At 34.7% G+C, this 27,127-nt stretch overlaps 1 protein-coding gene across 1 annotated transcript; it reads right to left on the bottom strand.

Moving 5' to 3' along the window:
- Window positions 1–6,561: 6,561 nt before the first annotated feature.
- LOC136068809 (uncharacterized) lies at window positions 6,562–6,963 on the bottom strand. The gene has a single exon (XM_065776519.1). The coding sequence runs from the start codon at window positions 6,961–6,963 to the stop codon at window positions 6,562–6,564; it is 402 nt and encodes a 133-aa protein (XP_065632591.1).
- Window positions 6,964–27,127: the final 20,164 nt, after the last annotated feature.

Genomic DNA, 27,127 nt, shown 5'->3' with positions numbered 1-27,127 from the left:
CCGTTAACCAAAAAAAATATAATGGCATATTAGAAGAGTTTGAATAATGTTGTTTGTATTTTTTTGAAATATGTGTAGGTAAAAATAGTGTATAAAAATATATGTAATGTTGTTTAAAAACTGAAAACGAATTGTCAAACAACCTTACTAAACGGGACCAAAATCATCTCAATTTTAGAGTGTATGATTACAAAATGATACTTCGACAGTCTCTCTAAGATGGAAAGAGTAGAGTATAACCGCAAGATGATGCTCCAACATAAAATCCTCTCTTTCCCATTTCCCTTTTAAAAGTAACTTCATCTTCAAGTGGAGTTTGTAGAAAAGCCATAGAGATTTCATTGAAGTTGACTAAGAGATATGCTTGTGAACCATGTGCGTGCTGCATGTGCAAAGGATTCAGCCTCTGCTAAAGTGTCTTGTCCCACGCACAATCCAAGCACATTTCATTGGGCACCTGGTAATATTGTTATAATAACATTGTTCGAGCAATGTGAAAATATATTTAAGTGAAAAAGTATCATTAAAATACTTATTGTGTTATTTAAACAAAAACAACACTAACGAACAGGCTCAATAGTACCATTACAAAGCAATTTCAGAAACTATGGGCTCGTTTGGTATGGCATTTTAAATACTTATTTTCAGTTTTTAAACAATATTATACATTTTTTCACACATTTTTTTGCCCACACGTATTTCAAAAAACTATAAACAATACTGTAAGAGGCAAAAATTTGCCATGCCAATTACAAAATGCCACATCAAAAATTTAGTGACAAATTCCAAATTAATATGTCATTAAATTAATTAAGTCAAATGATGACATGAGTCATCCAAATTGACATCACATTGGCATATTAAAATTTGCCAAGTGTCATTTGGCCCATGAGATAAAGATAAATTTTCTATTCAAAATTTATGGATAATTATCTTTATAAATAAATAAAACAGAGATAAATTTTCTATTCAAAATTTATGGATAATTATTTGTATTAAAATAAAGTAAATAGAGATAATTATTTATCTTTATTGATTATTATCTTTATCAAAATATGATATTTATCAAAATAGATAAATAGAGATAATTATCTCTAAGAATAATTTAGGCCAATCAAAAGTCTACTACATACTTTCAAGTATATCAATTCGAAATGGAGTTTGTCCTCTAAAATCACTTTAAATAGAGGACATCTCCTCTCATTTTCCTTACGAAGTTTTCAAGAGGTCCAAGCTCTGGAGAAATTCTGTCTCAAGAATCTTTGAAGAACTTGAAGCCTCTTTGAAGAACTTGAAGAACATTTAAAGGGCCTGAAGAACTTGAAGAACAACAAATCTCTAACAAGCTCAAGGCTAGAGATTCGTTGTGAAGACCATTCAATCCATCTTCCAACTAAATTCAAGAAAATCTCTTGTTTGAGTTCTTTGAAGTTTTATTGGAATTAAGCTAAAAAGCCTCCATAAACTTCAACAAACCCAAATCTTTGAAGCTCAACGGATCAAGCCTCTAAAGCCCCGAAGAATTTCAACCTACGAGCCTTCACATTCGAAGACTTAAAGAACAATAAATCTCTTATAAGCTCAAAGCTAGAGATTTGTTGTGAAGACCGTTCAATCCATCTTCCAACCAAAGTCAAGAAGATCTCTTGTCCAAGTCAAGTTTAAAGAAGATTGTAAAAGAATTAAAATAGAGATTGTATTCATTATACATCAATACAAATTTATATTTACAAACCATATTTCTTTTCAATTGTTTGATTTTCTACTATTGAGAAAAATTTGTGTTTACAAATTTTTGGCACACCCAGTGGGACAATCTCTACCTCTCATCTCTTCTTTATCAACTTGTCACATCCTTTGAAGCCATATGGCTTCAAAGAAGATTCAAATCAACAACCCTCTTTTCGGAACAAGTGAGGTTGATCCTACAATGGACTCAAACTCTTCATCAAGTTCTGAAGCTTCCTATGTTGGACCTATGACAAGGGGAAGAACAAAAGCTCTTGTAGAGGTTTATGCTCAAACAACATCCATATCCTAGCCCTCACTTGTTCTCAACACTTCTAAAGCTCAGAAATCACGTACAACTTCATCTACGCAGGGGGTAAGCAAAGACGTAGTTGGTCTTGTCAAAGAAATGTTCTCTCAGCCAACTTTATCTCAAACTTCGGAATCAATCCTAGAAATTAAAATAGTTGAAGAAGAAAACAAGTTATCTAATGACTCTGAGTTCTCCTTTTCAGAAAATATTCATACTTCAACGCTTAGGGATTCTCCCCACTCTGTTAGCTCATTTGCCATGCCAGTCATGATGACTAGCACAACATCTCTAGAGGAACAAGTCTCGACTATAGCTCAGACTTTAGAGGAATTAATGAAGTCTATGAAAGAAAGGGAAGCATTGAGAGATGCACAAATAACTCTCCTAATAGATAAGATGGGGAATACATCTAGGCTGAATCGTGAAGATGAAAGCTTTAGGCCAAAACAAACCAATAATGACAAACCCGAAAGTTCAACAAAGGATCTCAATTTCTCTACAGATGGGTCTATCTCTCCAGACCAGCTCAAGGAGCTAATCAAGGAAGCTATCAAAGACCAAATTGTGGGTGGAAGTTAGGCATCCATTGCCTACGCTAAACCATACACTCAAAGGATAGATCTCTTAAGGATGCCTCAAAACTATCAGCCACCGAAGTTCCAACAATTTGAGGGTAAAGGCAATTCAAGGCAGCATGTAGCTCATTTCGTGGAAACTTGTAACAATGCTGGTACTTATGGGGATCTCATGGTCAAGCAATTTGTTCGATCATTAAAAGGAAATGTGTTTGATTGGTATACTAATCTAGCGTCGAGCTCTATTGATAGTTGGAATCAAAAGGAAAGAGAATTCCTAAATTATTTTTATAGTACTCGATGTACTGTTAGCATGATAGAGCTCACCAATTCAAAGCAGTGGAAAGAAGAGCCGATCAGTGATTACATTCAACAGTGGAGAAACCTTAGTCTTAATTGCAAGGATCAATTATCTGAGTCATCTGCAATTGAGATGCGTATTCAAGGAATGAATTGGGCTATAAGCTACATCCTTCAAGGAATAAAGTCCAAAACATTTGAAGAATTAGCAACATGTGCGCATGATATGGAGCTTAGTATTGCTTCCAATGGTCACCAAGGCCCGCCTGTTCAAGAAGCCTGCAATGGGAGAGAAAGACAAGATACTCGCAAAGGGGGCAAATTCCCTTCTAAACTGGAAAACAAGCAATCTTTGATTGTAACTACTGCTTCTCTCAAAGTTCCAGTTAAACCCAAGATAAAAGAACAGACATATGCTCTCATACAAGAAAGAAGAAGAAGACCAACATTACAAGAAATGCAAGAAAAGCAATATTCATTCCCTGATTCCGATATCTCTAACATGTTGGATCATTTACTTGAGTTGATGTTGATTGAGCTACCGGAGATGAAACGTCCTGAAGAAGCTAACCAAACAAACGATCCCAAGTATTGCAAGTATCATCGCCTCATAGGCCACCCCATTGAGCAATGCTTTGTGTTGAAAGATAAAATCATGGAGCTAGCTCGTCAAGGAAAGATCATGTTTGATGATGAAGTTGCAACTACCAATCTAGCCATGGTAGCGTTAACAATCACTTCTACTTATTTCACCATTCAATTTGGTTCATTTGAGCCTATTGAGGTGAAAGTACCTTTCTCCCCAGTGCCAATTCCCGAGGATTATATCTTTTCATCTCTTACATGTTATCAAGTAAGCGGTGAAGAAGAATCTTCAGAAAGTGAGGAGGAAACAGAGCGAGCTATTGTGTATAGAGCATATTGGTCTTTAATCATTTTCACTGATGATGATCGTTTGCTGGGATCCAAGATTCATAATCGTCCTTTATTTGTGACTAGCTACATTCGCGAACAAGAAGTCAATCGTATCCTTATTGATGGTGGATCTGCAGTCAATATCCTCCCACTCAAAATATTGAAAGAACTTGGAATCTCCTTGGATGAACTACTTCCTAGTAAATTGATGATTCAAGGCTTTAATCAAGGTGGACAAAGAGCTATTGGGGAGATTAGACTTCATATGCTTATTGGTGAAATGGAATCAAGTGTGCTCTTTCATGTCATTGATGCCAAGACCACTTACAAAGTGCTTATTGGAAGACATGGTTGCATGAGTATGGTGTTGTGCCATCTACGTATCACCAATGTTTTAAATATTTCCAAAATGGACAAGTTAAAAAGATAGTAGCTGATCACAAGCCCTTTACTGTAGCTGAATCACATTTTGCTGATGCAAAATTTTACTTGGAAGATGATACACAAGAAGAAGCACAAGTCATTGTTTCACCATCTAGCAAAGAAGTAAACCTCCACTCCAAAACTTCAAGGATTGACTCTCCAATTGAGGAGAAGAAAGCCAAGCCAATTGAGGAGAAGGAAACCAAGCAAACAAAGACTTCCACAAAAGAGAAGAAGCATCAAGCTTCTAAAGTGACTAAGGCAGCTCCTGTGTTACACTATGTCTCAGTCACCAAAAGAAAAGAGGGCCAATCACCCTTTTCAGGAGATGGAGAGTTAGTATTAGAAGATCTGCAGGGATTAACTTTCCCAGTTGCTAAAATCACAAAATCAAGAATCTCAAGCCAACCATTGGAAGGCTTTGCAAGACCATCCCAAGGATCGATTGTTGAACATGGGACTTTGCCCACCAAACGAACCAAAGAGGGTTTTGACCCTAATGCATGTAGACTTATGGCTAAAGCTAGTTATGACCATGAGAAGCCAAGTGGTTTAGGTAAGCTCATCCCTAAAGCCTCTGGAAAAGAAGAACATAAGGTGTTGAAGGCTAAGGATTTCAGTGTAACAAGTTCTAAGGATGGAATTGGATACACCCCCACCAACTTCTGTTCATATTCCTATCCGAAAAGCTAGTGTTTCAGTAATTTTGGCAAATTATGAGGAAGAAGAATAATCTTCGAACCTATCAAAGAAATCATCTATTTTTTACCGCATTGGGCGACCCATTTCACATATCTTAATCTTTGATAGGTTGGGGACACAAGAAGATAACTCTGTTGTTGGCACTCAAGGCTCTATTTTCACAAGACTCAATCACTCAACTCCTTCTCAAGTTGGCACTTGAGGTTCAATTCTCACAAGGCTCAGTCATTCAATACCTTCTCAGCTCTCAAAAGATTTAAAGGCAAAGCGAAGGTAGAATGAAAGGACAAATTTCCTCCCTAGAGGTGCTAACGATACACTTATTGTTGATCAAGATTCAAATGAGATTCGAAGCTCCATTCCATCTCGTATGAAACGTAGAACCATTTAGGAAGTGAATACTGGAAAAGCCTTGATTGTAAAAAGGCGCACAATGGTGACCACAAACCAAGAAGTCAAAGATGATGTTAAGTATGCACCACCCATATTTGAAGAAGGCATACAAGCTATAGTTGATGAATTGAAGGAAATCAACACTGATACAACTAAAGACGTTTTGAGAATTGGCCTTATCAACGGAAAGTTCTTGAAGCGTTACTATGCTTGAAGTTTGAAACACACTATGCTTGAAGTTTGAAACACTCCTTGGTAAGAGCCTAAACTGCCTACCTCAACACTCAAAGGGTACATGATGTTTTCCCATTACTCTTGAAAGTGTTCTTAAAAAAAAAAAAAAAAAAAAAAAAAAAAAAACCCGCTAGGTTGAAAACCTTTGTATAAGGCAACCTAGGCAAAAGTTAGGGCACTCCAAAAAAAAAAAAAAAAAAGTCCTGCTAGGTTGAAAACCTTTGTATAAGGCAACCTAGGCAAAAGTTAGGGCACCAAAAAAAAAAAAAAAAAAAAAAAAAAATCCTTTTGAACTAGGTGTTGACTTGATCCCCTTTCGGGTATGTAGACAGCTTGGTATCATTTACTGAGTTTAGTCACATCCTCAAAAAAAAAAAAAAAAAAAAATCTTAAGCCTTGAAAAGTCACCATGAAAGCAAACATTATTGTGAGAATGTCTCTTAGCATCTCTAAAATGTGATTTCTCTCTCGTCTTTAAAGTCTAAGTAGTTCTAGCTTTCACGTATAAAGTCTTGGTGGTATGTATCTCCTAGCATCTTCAAAGACTTGGTGGTATCTACTTGGATTTTTGAAGTCTAGATTGCAACCCTTCAATGTCATGTCACCTTGTGTTGTCAAAATTGGCATTGCATTGCCTCTCTTTTGAATTTCATTGCCTTCCTTCTAAGTTGTGTTACCTTACATCTCTAAAGTTGGCATAGTTCTGCCTCTCATCTTCAAAGACTTGGTGGTACCTCCTTGCATCTTCAAAAACTTGGTGACATCTCTTTGCATCTCTAAAGTTTGGATTGAATTGCCTTTCTGTTGAGTTGGATCACCTTAAATCCTTGAAGTTTTGATGTCATCTTCTCACATATTTAAACTTTGAATGGTGTCACCCTGTATCTCTAAAGTCTGGTACTCATCATTTTATACCTTTAAAAATTATCATAGCAAGAAGCCAATGCACATCCATTGCAAAGATGCCAAAGCACGTCCTTAGATGGTTGCATCGACAGTTGCTTCATTGCAAAGATACCAATGCACATCCTTGTATGGACAAACCCTGTCTTCAAGATTGTCTCCATCCTCAAGATAGACTTCATCTTTAAGGATGTCTACATTTTCAAGATTGTCTCCATCCTTAAGATAGTCTTCGTCTTCAAGGAAGTCTTCGTATCCAAGATAGACTTTTTTGTCAAGATTGTCTTCATCTTCAAGGAAGTCATCATAGACTTCACCTTCAAGATTGTCTCCATCCTCAAGATAGACTTCATCTTCAAGGATGTCTTCATCTTCAAGATTGTCTCCGTCTTCAAGGCAAGTCTTTGTCCTCAAGATTGTCTTCATTTTCAAGATAATCTTCATTTTCAAGGAAGTCTTCGTATCCAAGATAGACATCGTTGTCAAGATTGTCTTCATCTTCAAGATTGTCTGCATTTTCAAGGAAGTCTTCGTATCATAGATAGACTTCGTTGTTAAGATTGTCTTCATCTTCAAGATTGTCTTCATTTTCAAGGAAGTCTTCGTATCACAAATAGACTTCGTTGTCAAGATTGTATGCGTCTTCAAGGAAGTCTTTGTATCAAGATTGTCTGCGTCTTCAAGGAAGTCTTCGTATCACATATAGGCTTCATTGTCAAGATTGTCTTCGTCTTCAAAGAAGTCTTCGTATCACAAATAGACTTCGTTGTCAAGATTGTCTTCGTCTTCAAGATTGTCGTCGAGGTTGTTGTCTTGGTAGCTACTTGGCTTGAGGAACAAAATAAACTCTTGCAAGTTCTTCGTAGTGCCACTAAGTCATCATATTACATGTTCTATACAGAGACGAAACAATACAAAACAAAATATATATATATATATATACACACACGAGTGAGGAAGCAAACAAGAATTTACCTCCACAGAGTTGCACAATAGCCTCCTTGTGAAGCTCGACTGATTTGTGTAATTGAAATCTCAAGAAGCTTGATGGAATTGTGAAGTTGAAATCTTTTGAAGCCTAACTTGTGAAACTTATTGCAAAAGTCTTCAAGGACAGTGAGCTTCGAAAGACCAAATGCTGCGTAAGATAGTCAAAAGAATAATTATCAAGAAAATCAAGTCATGCTACGTATAAAAGTGAACAAAATAAGAGTTTCAAATTGATGCTCAAAAAGAGAACAGCTTCATAAAACAAGTTTCATTAATTCTACTTGTTGGATATTGTGACAAAAAAGATGAGATAACTCATGATTCACTAAGAAATATTCATGTGAGTGGATCAGAAAAAAGAAAAAGAAAAAAAGAAAAGCATTTATGAGACAAAACAAGGATAAAAGAAGGTTATTAAACCTGATGGAGAGAAAAGCACCTGCCTTCTGTAATTAAGATACTGGCATTGGCATGGAGGATTTCAAGAAAGCTTGAGATTAAATCTAGAAAAGCATATTCAAATCAGCATATTGTGCCAAAGAGAAGAAGAAAATAAAAGGAGAGACCTCATACCTCTATTCGACTTGTGAAAAAAAAATTAGTGGGGATTTGCTCACCGAAGGCTTGCTTTTATAGTGGTCACTTTGTTATGAGGCATTACACTTCTATGTCAAGAAGGTCTCTAAATTGGAGATAACGAGCTTGACCAGCTTGGAGAGTGCTGATATTTCAGTCAAAATATGATATTAGAAAGTTCTTATATATCAGTTGGCTTCATCCGTGACCTTTATCTAGCAATGTTTGGATTAGGTTGGATGTCTTAGAAAGATAACGTTTCAGTCCTTTTTAAGTTTGGACTTGACTGACTTGGCCTATTTGTTTAAACTTCAAAGGTCTAGAAGTCGTGCAACTGAAAAACTCGTTAGCTAGAGAAGTTCTTCTCGTTAAAAGTTATCTATACGAGACTTTGAGTAAGAACAAAATTCTTATCAAGGTAATATCATATGAGGATGTGGTTTACATATACAAGGGTCTGTTATTACTGGGAAAAGTGTGTGGATCCGTAGCCAAGGCATCTGAATGTGGCCACTTCCACGTTTGAATTCTTTTCAAACAATTCCTATTTGAATAAGAATTCTATTTGATTGCATCACATTAAAAATCTTTGAAGTGTGGGTTATCAAGTTACTCTCCTGTTTGGATTTACCCAACCTACGGACTCCACCTTGCTAGAGTTTGGTCACACGATTCCAAGGAAGAAGCATGGTGTCAGACACTTTGGAATAATGTACATGGGGAACTTCCTATCATATTGAAAATTATATGGGTTCTAAATTATGTTTGCTTGCAAATTTTCAAGATTGAAAAATATATATATGAAAGGTTTTGAAAATAATAGCATCAAAGCATGAAGTTATTGAGACTTGACCATTTTCCACACCCAAAATTGTGTACATGTCCAAGTCTCGAGGGGGCATTTGTAGGAGGGAAAAATTTGTCAAGCCAATTACAAAATGCCACATCAAAAATTTAGTGACAAATTCCAAATTAATATGTCATTAAATTAATTAAGTCAAATGATGACATGTGTCATCCAAATTGACATCACATTAGCATATTAAAATTTGCCAAGTGTCATTTGGCGCATGAGATAAAGATAAATTTTCTATTCAAAATTTATAGATAATTATCTTTATAAATAAATAAAATAGAGATAAATTTTCTATTCAAAATTGATAGATAATTATCTTTATTAAAATAAAGTAAATAGAGATAATTATTTATCTTTATTGATTATTATCTTTATCAAAATATGATATTTATCAAAATAGATAAATAGAGATAATTATCTCTAAGAAGAATTTGGGTCAATCAAAAATCTACGACATACTTTCAAGTATATCAATTCGAAATGGAGTTTATCCTCTAAAATCACTATAAATAGAGGACATCCCTTCTCATTTTCGATACGAAGTTTTCAAGAGGTCTAAGCTTTAGAGAAATTATGTCTCAAGAATCTTTAAAGAACTTGAAACATCTTTGGAGAACTTGAAGAACATTTAAAGGGCTTGAAGAACTTGAAGAACAACAAATCTCTAACAAGCTCAAGGTTAGAGATTCGTTGTGAAGACCATTCAATCCATCTTCCAACTAAAGTCAAGAAGATCTCTTGTTTGAGTTCTTTAAAGTTGGAATTAAGCTAAAAAGCCTCTATGAACTTCAACAAACCCAAATCTTTGAAGCTCAACGGATCAAGCCTCTAAAGCCCCGAAGAATTTCAACCTATGAGCCTTCACATTCGAAGACTTAAAGAACAATAAATCTCTTATAAGCTTAAAGCTAGAGATTTGTTGTAAAGACCGTTCAATCCATCTTCCAACCAAAGTCAAGAAGATCTCTTGTCCGAGTCAAGTTTAAAGAAGATTGTAAAAGAATTGAAATAGACATTGTACTCATTATACTTCAATACAAATTTATATTTGCAAACCATATTTCTTTTCAATTGTTTGATTTTCTACAATTGAGAAAAATTTGTGTTTACAAATACTACTCAAACTCCTCTACCAAACGGGCCCTATATTATAGTCTGAATTCTGCCAAAATTGCTAAATACTATTATTTACCGAAATATATATCAATTTACCACTGCTTTAAAAATATATAAAGATATACCACTCTTTTGGAACTCAAGTGTAATAAACTCGAGTTTGGCACGTTACTCGAGTTCCACAAAGTCGAGTTTCATTAAAAATAGCCACTGTATCATCCACTGAGGTGGACTTTTAATTTAAAAATGTCACTTGGAACTCGAGTTGTATAGAAGGGAGTATTGTGAATATGTTACTTGAGTGTCGTAAACTTGAGTACTATGTATATGTTTCTCATGCTTATAAACGTCGAGTACAGTGTAATACATGTATCAGCCACACTGTTCCAATTCCTTCACATATATATTTTCCGTGGGGTCTCACTCTTTTTGTCATCATCATCATGACCCAATCCGCTTCTGCAACATCTCCAACTTTCCAGACCTCTCTCTGTCTCTATCTGTGTCTCTAGCTTAGATGACATACACAGTACTCGAGTTTTCAAAACTCCAGTATGTATAAAAATTTACTCAAAACTCAAGCTTAAAGAACTCAAGTTTCATTTACAAGGAACTCAATTTTACAAAACTTGAGTTTTGTTTACAAGGAACTCGATTTTACAAAACTCGAGTTTTGTTTACAAGCTAGAAACTAGATTTTACAAAATTCGAGTTTCATGTGACCTTTTTTAATTAAAAAAATCCACCTCAACGGGTGGTACGGTGGCTGCTTTTATGGAAATCGAGTTCTTGAAACTCGAGTTACACAGAAAATTCGATCTTCACAAACTCAAGTTATAAAAAAGAGATATCCCTAAATATTTTCAAAAATAGTGGTAGCTTGCAAGAAATTTCAGCCAACAGTAATATTTGGCCGGCTGGATTCAGAGAACGTTTTAACATTTGAGACAAGAACTTATTTTTTCATCAAAAAGAACGTATTTTTTAAGGCATTGGAAACTCACCAATGAGAAATCTCTTGGCTCTCAATTATACCCGTTAATTGGATTTTCCGAAGCTATGAGTGGAAATGTAAGATCATAGAAGAAAAAAGTAGTTGAATGGGGGACAAAGCGACAAACCATAAAGTAAAAGAAGCGATAGTTGAATTCTCACCTGTATTTCTTTTCTATATTTCACCTTTGGGTCATGCTAACCGAGTGGCGGCTGAACCATTTGGGGAAGAAAGAAATTAAGAAGCACACAGATAGATGGAGAGTTAAGATGTCGGCCCAAATAAATAATAGTCCAAATATTCATGTAAATTTACTTTCGCTATTGGGCTTAACTAACTAAGCACCCACCATATAGATTCTTTAGTCTAATTTCTTATCCAAACGGACCAAACTAATTAACAATGGACTTTGTAAGATAATATCACATTTTTAATTTGACAATGTGCAGTTAGACTTCTTAAAGCTCTCATAAAATTTTAATTTCTTCTTTTATGATGTGCACAGCAAATAATTAAATATGAAATTTTTTAATATTATGTCAAAACTGAAGGATGTTACAATTACCTTGTCAAGGTAAGTATGAATTTTAATTCTTTTTTAATGATGCTGCAGGCCTGCAACAACATAGAAAGTGAAGATTTCAAGCGAATTTGTGTTGATTCCTAAAAATTATGATATTGTTATAAGCATTGTGAACTCAAAGTTGCTTATTGGAATTTAGGATCATCTTATTATGAATTTTTCCAATATTCACAAACAAAATTTCATCTAGGCTGACAGATCTATAAATTCTTCTATCACACACAATCTTGGTTCAATGAAAAAGAGGATACTAAAAGGGAGTGAGGGGAAGTAGGTGGGGTTTCCAGTCACCATGTTTGGATATTTTATTTCAGAAAAATTTTACCTCCAAACTATTTTGGAGGGAATTCATCCAACCTACTACATGGTGATTGATAAAACCATCCATGTATTTTGTAAGGACCAAATTTGAGTTCCTAGCCCAAAAGGTAGATGGACTTAGGCCCAAAAAACCCGAAACAATGAATTTGTAGAGAATGGGTTGAAAAACTAGGTTTTAATGAATCAAACAACAAGTAAAATAGATCTTGATGACAAAGGAATGAAGATAACAAATTTACACTAAGGAAAAATGTCCTCGGCAATGTCCGAGGAGGTTGGTTCCTATACAATTCTTTCAAAGTTCAATTACAAGTTTGATTCCTGATTGCTGCAATGTTTCTCTTCTTAATTTTTTGATCCCTATTTCTCCTGGGGTCTCTTACATTATATATCTCCCTTTTAATGATCTTGGCCCTCCATTTGTTGATCATCCAAGCTACTACTTGAGTGCTTGTCCCATCGGACACCTTTTCTAGCCCTCTGTGAGTTGGGATAGCCAAGGCAGCACTATTCAGGGGTCTTCTCCACATAAATGCGGCCAAAAAGTTAGCTGTAAAACATTTAATGCGGTGGCAGTAGCTTTTCCTTAGATATTTCTGAGCTTCCATCCCTCTTATACGTTTATAATACACGTCCCTATCAGTAGAACATCTTGGAAGGTCACTTTGAATGATTGAATATATATTTGATCTATGTTTTGCTCGTCTAAGGAGATAACCCTCCTCGGACCACCTTTCCAGTCTTTCTGTTTGCATCTTACTCATAGGATTCTGAGTTGAATACCTCCACAACCGTTTATTTGCTCTTGGACCAACCAACGTCCTCAGCCAAGGCCCAAGGCCCAATATACAATTTTGGGCCCTCACTCCCACAATAACCCCTCAAAACTCCGGTTTTTCCTTTTTATCCGAGGAGAAAAATTGGGGTTTTGATTTGTTAAGAGTTTAGATCATTACATTCTTTAGTTTACACGTGTGGGAGTACCATTTTGCGCATCCCATAATTGTTACTGACGCTTCAGAGCCCGCGATGCGTCATTAATTGTTCCAGGTAGCGCTTTGTTCCTCGCATCTAATGGTGAGATGCAAATCCTATGGCTGACATTTCCCCTTGAATTTTGAGTGGGATAACTCCCACTTAATTCCATCCCCTATATAAAGCACCTGAGGGAATCATTTTTCCTCATTTCACAAGTTCTCAAGCTCTCCAGAGATTCCTAACTCTCAAACCTTCAAGGCTTCTTAAATTTCTAAAGTCTCCAAGTCTTTTTCTCTGAAAAATTCAAACCTCCAAGAAGTTTCAGAAGCAACTAACATACTCATTCTCGTAAGTTTCCTTTTTTGTTTTTTCTAGGTTATTTTCTTCTCGGCCGGTCTCCTCAGCCTTTTATTCTTTGTATCTTTCCCTTGAAAATTTCTTTCACATCTCTTTAGTTTGCCTAGATGGGTAGGTTCAAACACCTTGTAGATTCTCTAGTGGGTATGGAGGGTTTTAGAGCTAAGTATCACATTTCGTAGGGTGTAGCCCTACGATACTGTGTCCCAAACCAAATTCTTATAGATAGAAGAGAATGTGAAGTTGTCATTCCTATGATCGCCTTTATAGAGGGAGGAATGGCACTTCCATGGGTAGGGTGACTCGAGACTATTTGATCAACCATAGGTTGACTCCCCATTAGTGCACCTGTATTCATTTAGGGTCCTGGGTAGCATAAATGCTCTCAAGGAGCAGATGGGCTTGAGACTCACGTGGCATGATGTCATTCATATGTATGAGTGCCACAAGCTCTCTAGCGCTGGATATTACCTCAAATCTCGGTCCGACATTATTAGATTGATATCGTGTTTTCCTAAGTCTAACAAAGGCATGAAGGATGCCTACCTGATCACCTCCATGGAATGGCATGACAATCTTCATTGCCCAACTAGGGAGGGAGATCCAAGTGGAGTACTCAAGGTTTAGGTCCCTCAGCATAGGATTTAGCCCCTCTAGCTTTACCATCTTTTGTTTCTAACACTTTGTTTACTTTAATGATGGATTTCATTAATCTTTGGTTTACTCCTCGGATGTTTTTGCAGATAAAGGGTATGTTGCTCCCAGACTCAGTCTTGTCAACATTGCAGGTCTCAACAAGGTGTTGTGGTCCGAGATTTTTGCGAGTGTGTTCTTTATTTATTTACAAAATATTTATTTATAAATTTTTGTGAGTCTCAACAAGGTGTGCTCCCAAACCTTTTGAGTACAAATATTTATTGCAGTGTGTGTTCTTTATTTATTTTTTATACCAAAGTATATATTCTTTATTTCTTAATGAAGGGCCTAACAAGGTTTACGTACAAAATATTTTAAATATATTCTTTTTTGTTCCTTTCTAACTTCATGTTAATTTAAAATTTTTCTTTCATATATAACAACAGCAAGGAAGGATTTAATTGGAACTGTACGTTTTTAAAACCCTTAAACACAAACAGATTAACCTAATTATTTAGCCAAGTGATTAATTTAGGTAAATTATTCAAATCTAGGTTAACACAAGTAAATCATATCATTGAAACAGTACGAAAAAATAAAGAACATAACAATATGATAACCTAGGAAAACGAAACCAGTAAAAAACCTAGGGAGGATTTAACCTAGCTATCCTCAAGGTAAAATAGATCCACTATGAAAGAATTGAAGTTTTACAATAGCGACTTATGCCACTAACATTTTATTGCTACCTTGAGTAGAAAACTTGCTACCACGACCACGTGATAACTTCGAGTCCACAGACTACTTCTTTCTTGGATTCACAGCAACCACAATTACTCCCACTTGTGATATTCTTTAAGCTCTTTATGCAACAATTGAAACAATCACCAAGCTCAGGACATCAATCTTGATCTTGATAACCCTAAGTATGCATGAAGGCAAACACCTCTAGATCTCACAAGAGATTCATACACACAGTATAAACAACAACAACAACAACATAAAACGTGGCTAAGGTTTTTCCTTTTATACTTAAGGCAAAACATAAAACCCTACATGTCATACGGGCTTGGGCTGAGTTGGAAAAATCTGCAGAAAAACAATCTGCACGAGCTTCGATCGATCGAGTCTAATTTTCGATCGATCGAGCCTTGCAGATTTACATAATAAATCCTGCAGTATACTCGATTCCAACTTTACACATAAACACACTTTAAGCAGCCTAATTCTAAACTCTAAATTTTGATCATGGTTTACCAACATTACACATTGAAATTCTAATACATTTAGATCTTAAATCCTTAGAACCTAACAAACTCTCCCTTTGGCAATCCATGACAAAACACATAATAAAACAAAATGCTCAAAGTAACAAAAACAGCCCATTACAATATAATTGCCCAACCAAAAACAATTCAACCTAACTACTATCTATCAGTTGTAAGTGTAGACAGCAACCCGACTGAATCAACCTGTATATTCCTGTAACACTTAACAAACACATAAACGCATGTATGGAAAATACAAGTAAAACAAAATAAAATCTTGATTTCACATAACATAAAATAAAAAACTTATATCATGAATAACCTCATAAATATAAATCAATGGCCAATGTAACACAATGTGAAACAAAAAAAAAGAAATAAGAACATAATGTCTCCCCCTATCATATACAACTCATAAAAGAATAAAGACATCAAAATAAATACATCATGAACCAAAACAAATAAGTACAATGTGAAGCACCTAAATACAATCTAAAGCTCCAAAGCTCCAAAACAACAAAAATCTCTACCTATCTCCATCCATACGTACTCCTCCTTTTTGTGATGAATTGCCAAAGGGAAATCAAGACTCATCATCAAAAGGAGGTGGCAGAGGTGACCGTCTAAAACTCACCAAATCTACAAGCAAAGCTTGAAGCTCTATGAGCACATCCACCAAAAGTTGACCATGAGCCGCATGAACGGTTATGACAGTGTCCAACATATAAGGAATGCTAGAATCATCTGAAATAGAAGGTGAAGGAGCAACAGCAGTAGTTGGATCAACATACACATCAGCAGTCGGATCACCTGAAGAGGGAGGAGGAGGAGGAGATGCAACACTCGAACAAGACACAACTCTAGAGCGTTTAGAGCTAACTCGTATCTGAGCAGCTCTCTGCCTAAGGAAGGTGGCACCTATGGAAGCTATAATATGTACGAGCTCAGAAGCAAGAAACTCATCTAAACCTAAATGTAACAAAATTCGATGAATAAAAACCGGAAAGAAAAGAGCATGAGAAGAAGAACTACTCTTATGAACCTTAACCAAGGATCAAATGAAAAGATGAGAAAAACTCATAGGAGAATCTGTCACAAGAGCATACAAAAATGCGTATCTCTCGATAGAAATAGTGTGCAAATGAGAGATGGGCTAAATAGGATGGCAAGAAATCTAGAAAAACAGATAATGAATCTCGGTAAACTTATGAGAAGTTATCCGAGGATCAATACCCCACTAAATGGAAGTACCAGTCAGATATGACATAATGTCATCAAGTGGAGGTGACTCATCATAAGGATATATAGGATGTTGGACCTTAGGCACCCCAAAAGCAGAGGCCACGACTGAAAGAGTAATGACATACTCTTCACCTTGTATCCAACTCTTCACAAACTGAGTGTTGGAATCTTTGGAGTAGACAAAGAGGTTCGAATAGAACTCTCTAATCAAGATAGCCGGAGGAGGATGATCAATATCCATCAAAGGCAACCAGCCCCTACGCTCAAAGTTTCTCCTAATTTTCGGGTCAAGCTCATTAAAAACAACCTTTCTCTCAGCCCACACAGTTCTAAGAATGTTCAACTTCTTATAGGTTTCTTGGTTTTTCTCACTACAGAACCTTTCACTATCAAAAGATGGAGTAGAAGATGAGGTATATGTCCTATGGGCTCTAGTCTTCCTAACCATGATGCTAATGGTTGGAAAGGACAGACAGAAAAGAGACAAAATAGAAAAAAGAAAAATCCAAGGGTAGATTACATCAGACATGGTTAGAACACAAAAAAAAAAAAAAAAAAAAAATTGCATGATGCATGAACAGAATAACTAAAAAAAAAAAAAAAAAGTGCCAAAAATATTATGCAAATGTGAAAATTGAACATCTTTAGATGTTTTCATTTTCAGCTTCGTGCTTTTCACTAAAACGTCGTGGAAATGTAGTAAGAAAATGTCACCATGGTATATCGTCTTCTTCTCCATCTCTTGAGAGATGATACCCTTATGAGCCACAGAGTTCCTTTGTTCACACACACACACAAACAAAACAAAAAACAAAAAAAAGGGGCTATAGCCCATGTTTTTTGTGAACATTCACAAAGCTCCTTCTTGCAGGCTGACTCAGATTATTAATATTCTTACTAAACAAACACTTGTTTTGAAAATCCATTTAGATCAAGTTTTTAACCTGTTAAAGATATAGTAGCTCAATGTAATATGTTCAAACTCAGTCATTTTAGTCCATAGTTTAGTCCACTATATATACCCATGTTATATATACAATCACATACACAATCACACATAATTCAATCACCATACACAATCACACAACAACTTTCACAAACACAATCCAAACAGCTTCTAAACTGGTCCCATTAGTCCATGCTGTTGGCATGAATGCATTTACTGAAAAGAAGAAAGAGAATAAGGACCTAAGCCAGAAGCCAGGCAACTCGTCGACAACAATTAGGCTTATCATGTTATTTCAACTGTGCGTTAATTATTTTCATCAAGAAAAGAAAATTCTGCATTTTTCAATCATGCGTTGTTGACTTACCTTTGCACAACAATATAATGTGCCCTCAAATTGTTTGAATCCGTCTTTTTTAGTAGGTTGCCAGATGCCCCCAATTTTTGGCTTTGAGTGTTTATCAGTACAAAAACACACAAGACGATTCTGCTAAACACAGAGCTAGCTAGGGGGAGCAAAGTAAAGATTGAAATTGCATTAAGTGAGATTTGAATGAACTAATAATTATTGATTTATTTTATTTGAAAAAAAATTAGATAAAAATAAAGTTTTACTTTAAAAATAAGTTGAACTTTAAGAAGAAAAAAGGGCTTAACAATAGATGCAATTTAATGTTGCATAAAACGTTGCTCCTTAAGTTTTAGTTTGGACTTTTAGAAATTTTCAGGTTAATTTGTTAATTTGTAGATTTCAATTGTGAAGGTGTCATGTGTCATGTGTAATGTGTACCATTGAATGTTTATTATATATATATATATATATATTGTAGTTATTAGGACTATACGTTTTTAGACCCCTTAAAACACAACAAGATTAACCTAGTTATTTAGCCAAGTGATTAACTTAAGTAAAGTATGCAGATCTAAGTTAACACAGATAAATTATATCATTGTAAAGTGCGAAAAATAAAGAACACAACAATATGATAATCCAAGAAAACCAAATGGTAAAAAATCTGGAGAGGATTTAACCTAGTCATTCTCAAGGTAAAACAAATCCACTATGAAAGAATTGAAATTTACACAATAGCGATTTGGACCACTAACATTCTATTGCTACCTTCAGTAGGAAACTTACTATCATGACCACGTGACAGCTTTGAGTACACGGGCTAGTTCTTTCTTGGATTCACAGTAAGCATAAGCACTTCTGCTTGTATATCTTTAAACTCTTGAAACTGCAACTGAAACAATCACCAAGTTCTTGACATAGTCTTGATCCTTGATAACCCTAAGTATGTGTGAAGACAAACACCTCTAGGTCTCACAAAAGATTCACACACAGCATAAAGAGCAACCTAAAAACGTGGCTAGGGTTTACCCTTTTATATATAGGGCAAAATATAAAACCCTACACGTCAAACAAGCTTGGGCTGAGTTGGAAAATTCTGTAGAATAATAATCGGCACAACTTTCGATCGATCAAGCCTAATTTTTGATCAATCGAGTCAGGCAGATTTACACAGTAAATCTTGCAGAACACTCGATTCCAACTTTACACTTAAACATACTTTGAACAAGTCTAAACAAGACTAAAACATTTTGATTATGGTTTGCCAACATTACAAAATGAAGTTCTAATACATTAGTTCCTAATTCCTTAGAACCTGACAAACTCCCTCTTTGGCAATCTGAATCAACCTGTATATTTCCTGAAACACTCAACAAATGCATAAACGCATATGTAGAAAATACAAGTAAAACAAAATAACTTCTTGATTTCACATAACACAAAATAAAGACATATATCATGAATAACCTCACAAATATAAATTAATAAGTAATGTGAAACAAGAAACATATACAATCAATGTATCTCCCCTATCATGGACAACCCAAACAAAATATATCATGAGCCAAAAAGATAAATACAAAATGAAGCATCTAGATACAATCTAAAACTCTACAACTCCAAAACACAAAAAATCTCCCCCTAACAACAAAATCTCCTCTATATATGTACTCCCCCTTTTTTTGATGAATTGCCAAAGGGCACTCACTCATCATCAAAAGGAGGTGGCGGAGGCGACTGTCTAATATGCTCCAAATTTGCTCGCATAGGACGAAGCTCATCAAACATGTCCACCAAAATCTGACTATGAACAGCCTGAATGGTCATGATAGTCTCTAACATACAACGAATGTTTAAAACATCTGAAGTAGATGGTGGAGGAGTAGCAACAGCAGTCGAATCTATAAACGCCTCAACTGAAGTATCACCTGTAGAAGAGGGAGAAGGAGGTGCGACACCGGAAGGCTCAACCCTAGGATGTTTAGAGCTTACTCTCATCTGAGCAGCCCTCTACCTAAGAAAGGTGGCACCTATAGGAGCAACTATATGGACAAGCTTAGATGCAGGAAAGTCCTCTAACCCTAAATGAAAAAGAATCCGATGAATGAAAATGGAAAGAAAAAAGCATGAGTAGTGGAACTACTCCTATGAACCTCAGTCAAAGAACGAATGAAAAGATGAGGAAAGCTTATAGGAGCATCAGTAACAAGGGCATACAAAAACACACATCGCTCGATAAGGATAGTGTGCAAATGAGAGATAGGCAGAAGTGATCCAAGGATCAGAACCGCACTAGATAGAAGTATCAGTGATGTATGACATGATATCATCGAGAGGAGGAGACTCATCATAAGGATAGATAGGATGCTGGACCACAAACACCCCAAGAGCATTAGCCACTACTGAAGGAGTCTGGTGTATTCTTCACCTCGTATCCAACTCTTAACTTGAGTGTTGGAATCATAGGTGTGGATAGAGAGGTTCGAGTAGAACTCTCTAATCAAGGTAGCTAGAGGTGGATGAGAAATATCCATCAACAGTAACCAGCCCCTACGCTTAAAGTTTCTCCTAATTTCAAGATCAAGCTCATCTAGAACTACCTTTCTCTCAACCCGAACATTCCTAACAAGGTTCAACTTCTCATAGGTCTCTTGATGTTTCTCACTCAGAAATCTATCACTCTCAAAGGAAGGAGTAGAGGATGAGGAGGCTTTCCTATTAGCTCTAGTCTTTCTAGACATGATCCTAAGGATCAAAAAGGATAGACAAAAGAGACAGAAAAAAATAAAAATAAAAAATAAAAACTAAGGGCAAACTGCAAGTTAGCACAAAATATATAGAAAATAATAATTCTATATGATGCATGAACAATATCAACATATGATGCATGCTCTAATGTAGTATGAATAAGTTCAATTTTACTTAAAAAAAACACAAAATTGGCTTGAGCATAGAGTTTATTCTAAAAACCTCAAAATTTTGAAAACCCACTTTCAAAAAACCAACAAATTGACCAAATTGATCATCACACAGGATAGATAACACAAAATAATGATCAAATTAATCAATCTAACAAGCCAATTTTATCAAATTAAGCACAACTGAACAAAATCCCCAATTCAGGTAGTTACAAGCCCTAGAATTTCAAATTTTTTCCAAAACATCAAATTGATCAAATTAAGACACAAAGATTAGTTTTATAGTGTCCCACAACAAAAACCCATTAATCAATTTCCAAAGAAAAGACTTAAATCATCAAAATCTCAATTTTTTATAGGTTCGAAATTTACCCAATATGCATGACAAAAATGCATGAAACATGAAAATAAAAGAAAAAGGAAAGGTATAAAGGTCTTACCAGCCTTAAAGGACAAAAACCTTGCAAAAGAATCGGAGGAAAAGAACAAAAATTTGCTTTAACTCCTTGATCGATCGAAGAGAGAGAGAATAGAGTTTGAAAAGTTTTGAAAAAGTGATGAACACGTGAAAACTTAAAGTTTTTAAAAAACTCTTTATGCAATTTTCGATTGATCGAAATTTAGATTCGATCGATCGAAAATGCTTTCGATTGATCCAACAGTGATAGAGCACTGATCCAAGCAGACAAAACCAAACCAAATTTTTAATCGCAATTTCAATCGGTCGAGAAACAGGTTCGATCGATCAAAATTATGGAAAAAAACAATTTTTTAAAAAACAAAGCAAATTTATGTAGAAACTCCTCAAAACATAGTATTTTATGAATAAAATGCATAAGTATGAGATGAAATACTTTTCAAAAACACTTCTTTTGAACCTAGTTTTTCCAAAAATAAGATTTTCAATCAATTCTCCTTAAATTCTCAAACTTCAAACACATTTTGCATAAATATCTAGGAATTCTTCAACCTTGGTTGGCCAAACCAAAATCACATACAATAACATGTACAAAATTTAGCAAAGAGTAATTTGTGTAGTCAACTAGCAAAAGTTGGAGATACATGTGAGATGATATGTGAATAGAAATCAAGCAAAATTTCTACAAAATTCATCACATAGAATTTGAAAGAATAACACTTAAAGAGTTACACCATGTAACTCCTACATCTCCTAGAAAACAAGCTTGTAATCATGTAAGTTTCTTGATTTGCCTCATAATGTACACACTAATTTTATTTGATCAGAAACTTATTAATAATAGCTGGGATAATGTACACACCAATTTTAGCATTTAAACCAAGGCTACACCTTATGTTCTTTTTGTGCATATGCTATACTTTCTCGAGCACAAAATCTTATGATATGCACTAAGGTATTCATGATTAGCTAATAAATAGTGGTGAAATGGTTATTTATGCCTTTCTCAATAAGTTCAAGTCCGACAATCAAAGGCATGTGACTTTAAGGACAACATCATGTGATCAAAAATTATAAACATTTTCCCACACAACATGTACTACAAAGTTTCAACTAGTAAAGTACAATAAGTAAGCTCATCCAAGCTAAACAAGGTACATAAACATGTTATGTAAAAATAAATTGGCCAACCTTGATTTCAAATCCAAGAAAAATAATGCAAAAACACATTTTGCTTCCTTTTTTTTTTTTTTTTTTTTTTTTTTTTTAAAATAAAAAAAAAAAAAAAAAAAAAAAAACAAAAACAACAAGAAGAATGGTCACAAATAGTAGAGCGGTAAAGCACAAGGACCATATCAAAAAGACTCAATTAGATCGGGTCCTTTCCATCCAAAACTTTTTAGATGCAATTCTATCATTGGAGTTGTTCTTCACATTAGAATTCTGAAGCAACTCCAGGATTAGAATAAAGGTTTAAAGCCTTTACCAACTCACTAATAAGTACCATAAGATTTTGTGCTTGAGGCACAAGTACTTTTGGCTTATTTGCTCGCTTAGCAGCTTGCAACTTAAAACAGTTTGGACGAATGTGCCCAGACTTTCCACAAAAATGACAAACCCATGCAGGTATATCATGCAACTTGCCCTTAAAAAGACTAGAATTCTTAGGTTTGTACTCTTTAATATCAACTCTAATCTTCCTAAGAGGTGTAACTTCGGCTTGTTTGACAATTTCATTCACAGAGGGCTTAGAAGAAGAAACAAAATTTGTGGAATGAGTTTCAAGCACAGAGATGCTTTCTACAAAACCTAAATTAGTTTTGTCAGAGGGAGACTTTTGAACACTCAACATGTGATCAAGTTTGAAGCTTACAGACCTATTAGTTTGTTTTCTAACAATAGATAATTCAAGTTCAAAATTCTTAACTTTATCAAGCAAGAGCATGTTCTCAGTCTTCACATTATTCAACAGTTCATTAGCATCAAACAGTTTCACAAGCAAGTTTTTCTTATCAAGTTCAAGAGATGCAATTTTCTTTAAGCCTAAATCAACACTCATAGCATCCTTTGCAGCAACTTTGCAAAATTTATTATAGATTTCTTGTAAATCTGCATCTTCAAAGAGTTCCCCATCAGAAGGGTTCTCCTCAACAACAAAACTTTCATCAACTACAGCAGTAGCAGTGAAAGCAATGAAGTTTCTATCCTCATCACTACCAGATTCATTGTCAGAAATTTCATCATTACTAAGGGTTACAGCCATAGCCTTACCCTTAGACCTCAAGAATACTAGACATTCAGATTTCACATGACCATACCCTTGACAATCAAAACATTATTGACCCATAGAATTATTAGAAGGTTGACCTACTTTCTCTTTAGGTTTTTCAGTGTTATTTACTTTAGTGGGATCATTTCTCCTAAAATTTCTAGGTTCAACATTATTCTTACCTCTAGCCCTTTTGTTATTGTTCTTATGAAAGTTTCTAAAGTTCTTGGCAAGATAGACAATCTTTGTAGCAGAGAGCTCATCATCAAATCCACTCAAATCAACATCATCAACAGACTTAAGAGTCATTGATTTGGATTTGCTAATCTTAGGTAGGTCCAACTCATAGGATTGGAGAGATCCTATAACTTCATCAACAGAGATGGAGTCCACATCCTTGCTTTCAATGATGGCAGTCACTTTGGGTATAAAATTCTCAGTCAAAGATCTAAGAATCTTCCTAATAATTTTAGGTTGATCATAGATTTCACTCAAATTATAAGCAAAATTAACAATATCATTAAGTTTAGTATAGAATTCATCAAAAGATTCATCATCAGACATCCTAATGCTTTCAAATCTAGTTGTTAATTGTTGCAACTTATTGATCTTAACTGCATTTGTGCCTTCATGCACAGTTTGGAGGATATTCCAAGTTGTATGAGCAACCTCAACATTAGAGATTCTCTTAAAAATAGCATTTATAGCATTGCTATTAAAAGCGACTGCTTCTTTCTGAGAAGTTTTGCCACTCACTAACAAGAGTAATGGGCTTCTCCCATCCGTATTCAACGGAGTTCTAGACTCTCTCATAAATAGATTTCAAGAATGCTTTCATCATTACTTTCCAATAAGCATAATTATTCCCATCAAAGTGATGTGGAATAACGAGAGAGTGACCGTGTTCTATGACAACCGGGGTCAAGGATCAACTCTTACATCAAAGGATCTAAATACTAAAGCTAACCTGCTATGATATCACTTGTACGTTTTTAGACCCCTTAAAACACAACCAGATTAACCTAGTTATTTAGCCAAGTGATTAACTTAGGAAAATTATGCAAATCTAGGTTAACACAGATAAATTATATCATTGTAAAGTGCAGAAAATAAATAACATAATAATATGATAACTCAGGAAAACCAAACGGTAAAAAACTTAGTGAAGATTTAACTTAGCTATCATCAAAGTAAAACAAATTTACTATAAAAGAATTGAAGTTTACACAATAGCGACTTAGACTATTAACATCCTATTGCTACCTCAAGTAGGAAATTTACTACCTCGACTACGTGACAACTCCGAGTCCACAGACTACTTCTTCCTTGGATTCATAGCAAACACAAGCACTCCTACTTGTATATCTTTAAACTCTTGAATCTGCAACTAAAATGATCACCAAGTTCTTGACATAGTCTTGATCCTTGATAACCCTAAGTATGTGTGAAGACAAACATCTCTAGATTTCACAAAAGATTCACACACACAACATATAGAGTACCCTCAAAATGTTGCTAGGATTTACCCTTTTATACTTAAGGTAAAACATAAAACCCTACACATCAAACGGGCTTGGACTGAGTTGAAAAATTCTGCAGAAAAACAATCTGCACAACTTTTGATCGATCGAGCTAATAGATTTACACAGTAAATCCTGCAGAACACTCGATTCCAACTTTACATTTAAACATACTTTGAACAAATCTAAACAAAACTAAAACATTTTGATCATAGTTTGCCAACATTACAAAATAAAGTTCTAATACATTAGTTCCTAATTCCTTAGAACCTAACAAAGACTTTAAGTGAATTGCATCACACTTGTTGTTCAACTTAAAATATTAGGATGGCAAGACTTAAAAGTGATTCGTGTGACACTTGATTACGGTAAACCAATGAGTACCCAATCGCCTTAATAATTTAAAGTTATATTATTGCCGAAGTAGAAACTATACCAAACGGTTCATCAAAAAAAAAAAAAAAACTATATCAAACAAACCAATTTTTTTAATTAATTTATTGGATGACTCCATTTCCACTCACTATAGGCTATAGCGACACTTCAACGCCACTCCTACAATCATTGATACAAAAATATTAATTTTATGTATTTTTGTGCAAATATTTCTAAAATAGGTTGTCACAAAGGAAGACAAAAGATACAGGGGTCACCTTGAAAATGAAGATTAAAAATTCATTCTACCTCAGAAAGCGACAAAATAAACTTAACTTTCTGGCTCTATACGTCTGGCAAATATTCCCCCGTTTACGTAAGCAATGATGGCAAATGATGCCGAGCTATCTATGGTCCAAGTTTCTTCTCATTTTGTCACTCACGGCATCTAAATCTGGTGTGATGGTGTAACATATATAATGTGAATTTTTTTTCCCCTAAAGCAATAGCATATTGATATTAGTTGATTCTATAGATTTTATATATATACCATATAATATTTATAGTAAGGGTGTCAATGGGAGGGGTAAGACAAAGTCGGATCATAAGTATCTTGTTCTCTTTAGAGAGAAGAAAATCTGTGTAAAGATGATAGCAAGTTTAGTTGGAATAGGGGTGGATAAGAGACGTTTTACTAATCCTAAAGATGAAATATAAAGGGAAATCATGACAGTAAAAGTAATAACTTAGAAATAGAGACGAGCATTTTCAAGATAGAATTAAAATATGTATAAATATACATTTATTATAACTAGAATAGGATATGTATAAAAAAAATTACATCATATTTATAATATAGTTGAATAATAATAATAATAATAATATTCATGCGGGTCAAGACCGAGTAAGAAAGGGTGGAAGCAATCTATAAGACCGAGCCAATCTAACATGTACATGTAAGGGCTCTTCTCCGTCATATATATGATATATATATATATATATATCATACTATATATAATGGGCTTAGACGTCGTGGTTGCGCCACGTGGTTTCACCAAATTACAAAAATTTTATTAAATTTTTAGATTTTTAAAGAACTAAAAATGAATAATATACAACCAAGACTCTAATTCATTCTTATCATTAAATTAGATTAATGAGTTTGTTTGGGTTTGATTCAAAAGCCACAATTTCCACCATTGCCCCACTCTTCTTATTGGTAAGCTTGCTTTTCCCCTCTCCCTCTTTCTTTGAATTTAATTTGTTTTGTTTTTGTTCTTTTTTTTCACCCTTCTCACTTTGGCTGTGGAAAAGTCAAAGTGAGGAATTATTATTTTAAGAAAAAATTTTTTGAATCTTGCAATGGAGAACTATGCTTTTGTTTGACTGATCATTGTTTGTTTGTTTTTCTTTTCCTTCCTTCTGGTGCCTGGTGTGCTTGAAATAAATAAAGCAGTACTGCAGTAGGCTTCGATGGTTGTTCATCTTCATGAGCCAAACTGAAAAAGGGGTTTTGATTAAAGGAACTTTCGGTGACAAGTAATAATGGACTAAGAAAGCTAACATGTGATAACAAGTTTGTGATTTTTTTTTTTTTTTTTTAATGAGACATGTTTCTGATTTTGATTATCAAATATACAAGTTTCTTGCTTATTGTCTTACTTAATTGTGTACTTCTGTTAACCATATATGATGCCTTAGATTGATTTAATTTTATATGCATCTATTTCTAATTAATTCCCTATTTCTCTATTTGTTTAAAGGGATAGTATTTGTAGCTTTTGGGGGAAAAAAAGATATTGAAATTCTGTCAACACAAGTTTTCACTCACTTAAGGCAGCTAAATCAGACGTGATTATGAGTTTCAAACAAATAATTTATTATTATTATTATTATTATTTTTTTTTTTTTTGGTGGCGAGATTTC

This window comes from Quercus suber, unplaced genomic scaffold, assembly GCF_002906115.3.
Source record: "Quercus suber isolate HL8 unplaced genomic scaffold, Cork oak 2.0 scaffold_135, whole genome shotgun sequence".
NCBI lineage: Eukaryota > Viridiplantae > Streptophyta > Magnoliopsida > Fagales > Fagaceae > Quercus > Quercus suber.
Note: the sequence above shows the minus strand (reverse complement) of the source record. Positions and strands in the feature narration are given on the sequence as shown.

Bases quoted from the DNA above. Each gene is read 5' to 3' on its own strand.
- LOC136068809 (XM_065776519.1), bottom strand. From the start codon at position 6,963: ATGTCTATCTTGGATACGAAGACTTCCTTGAAAATGAAGATTATCTTG.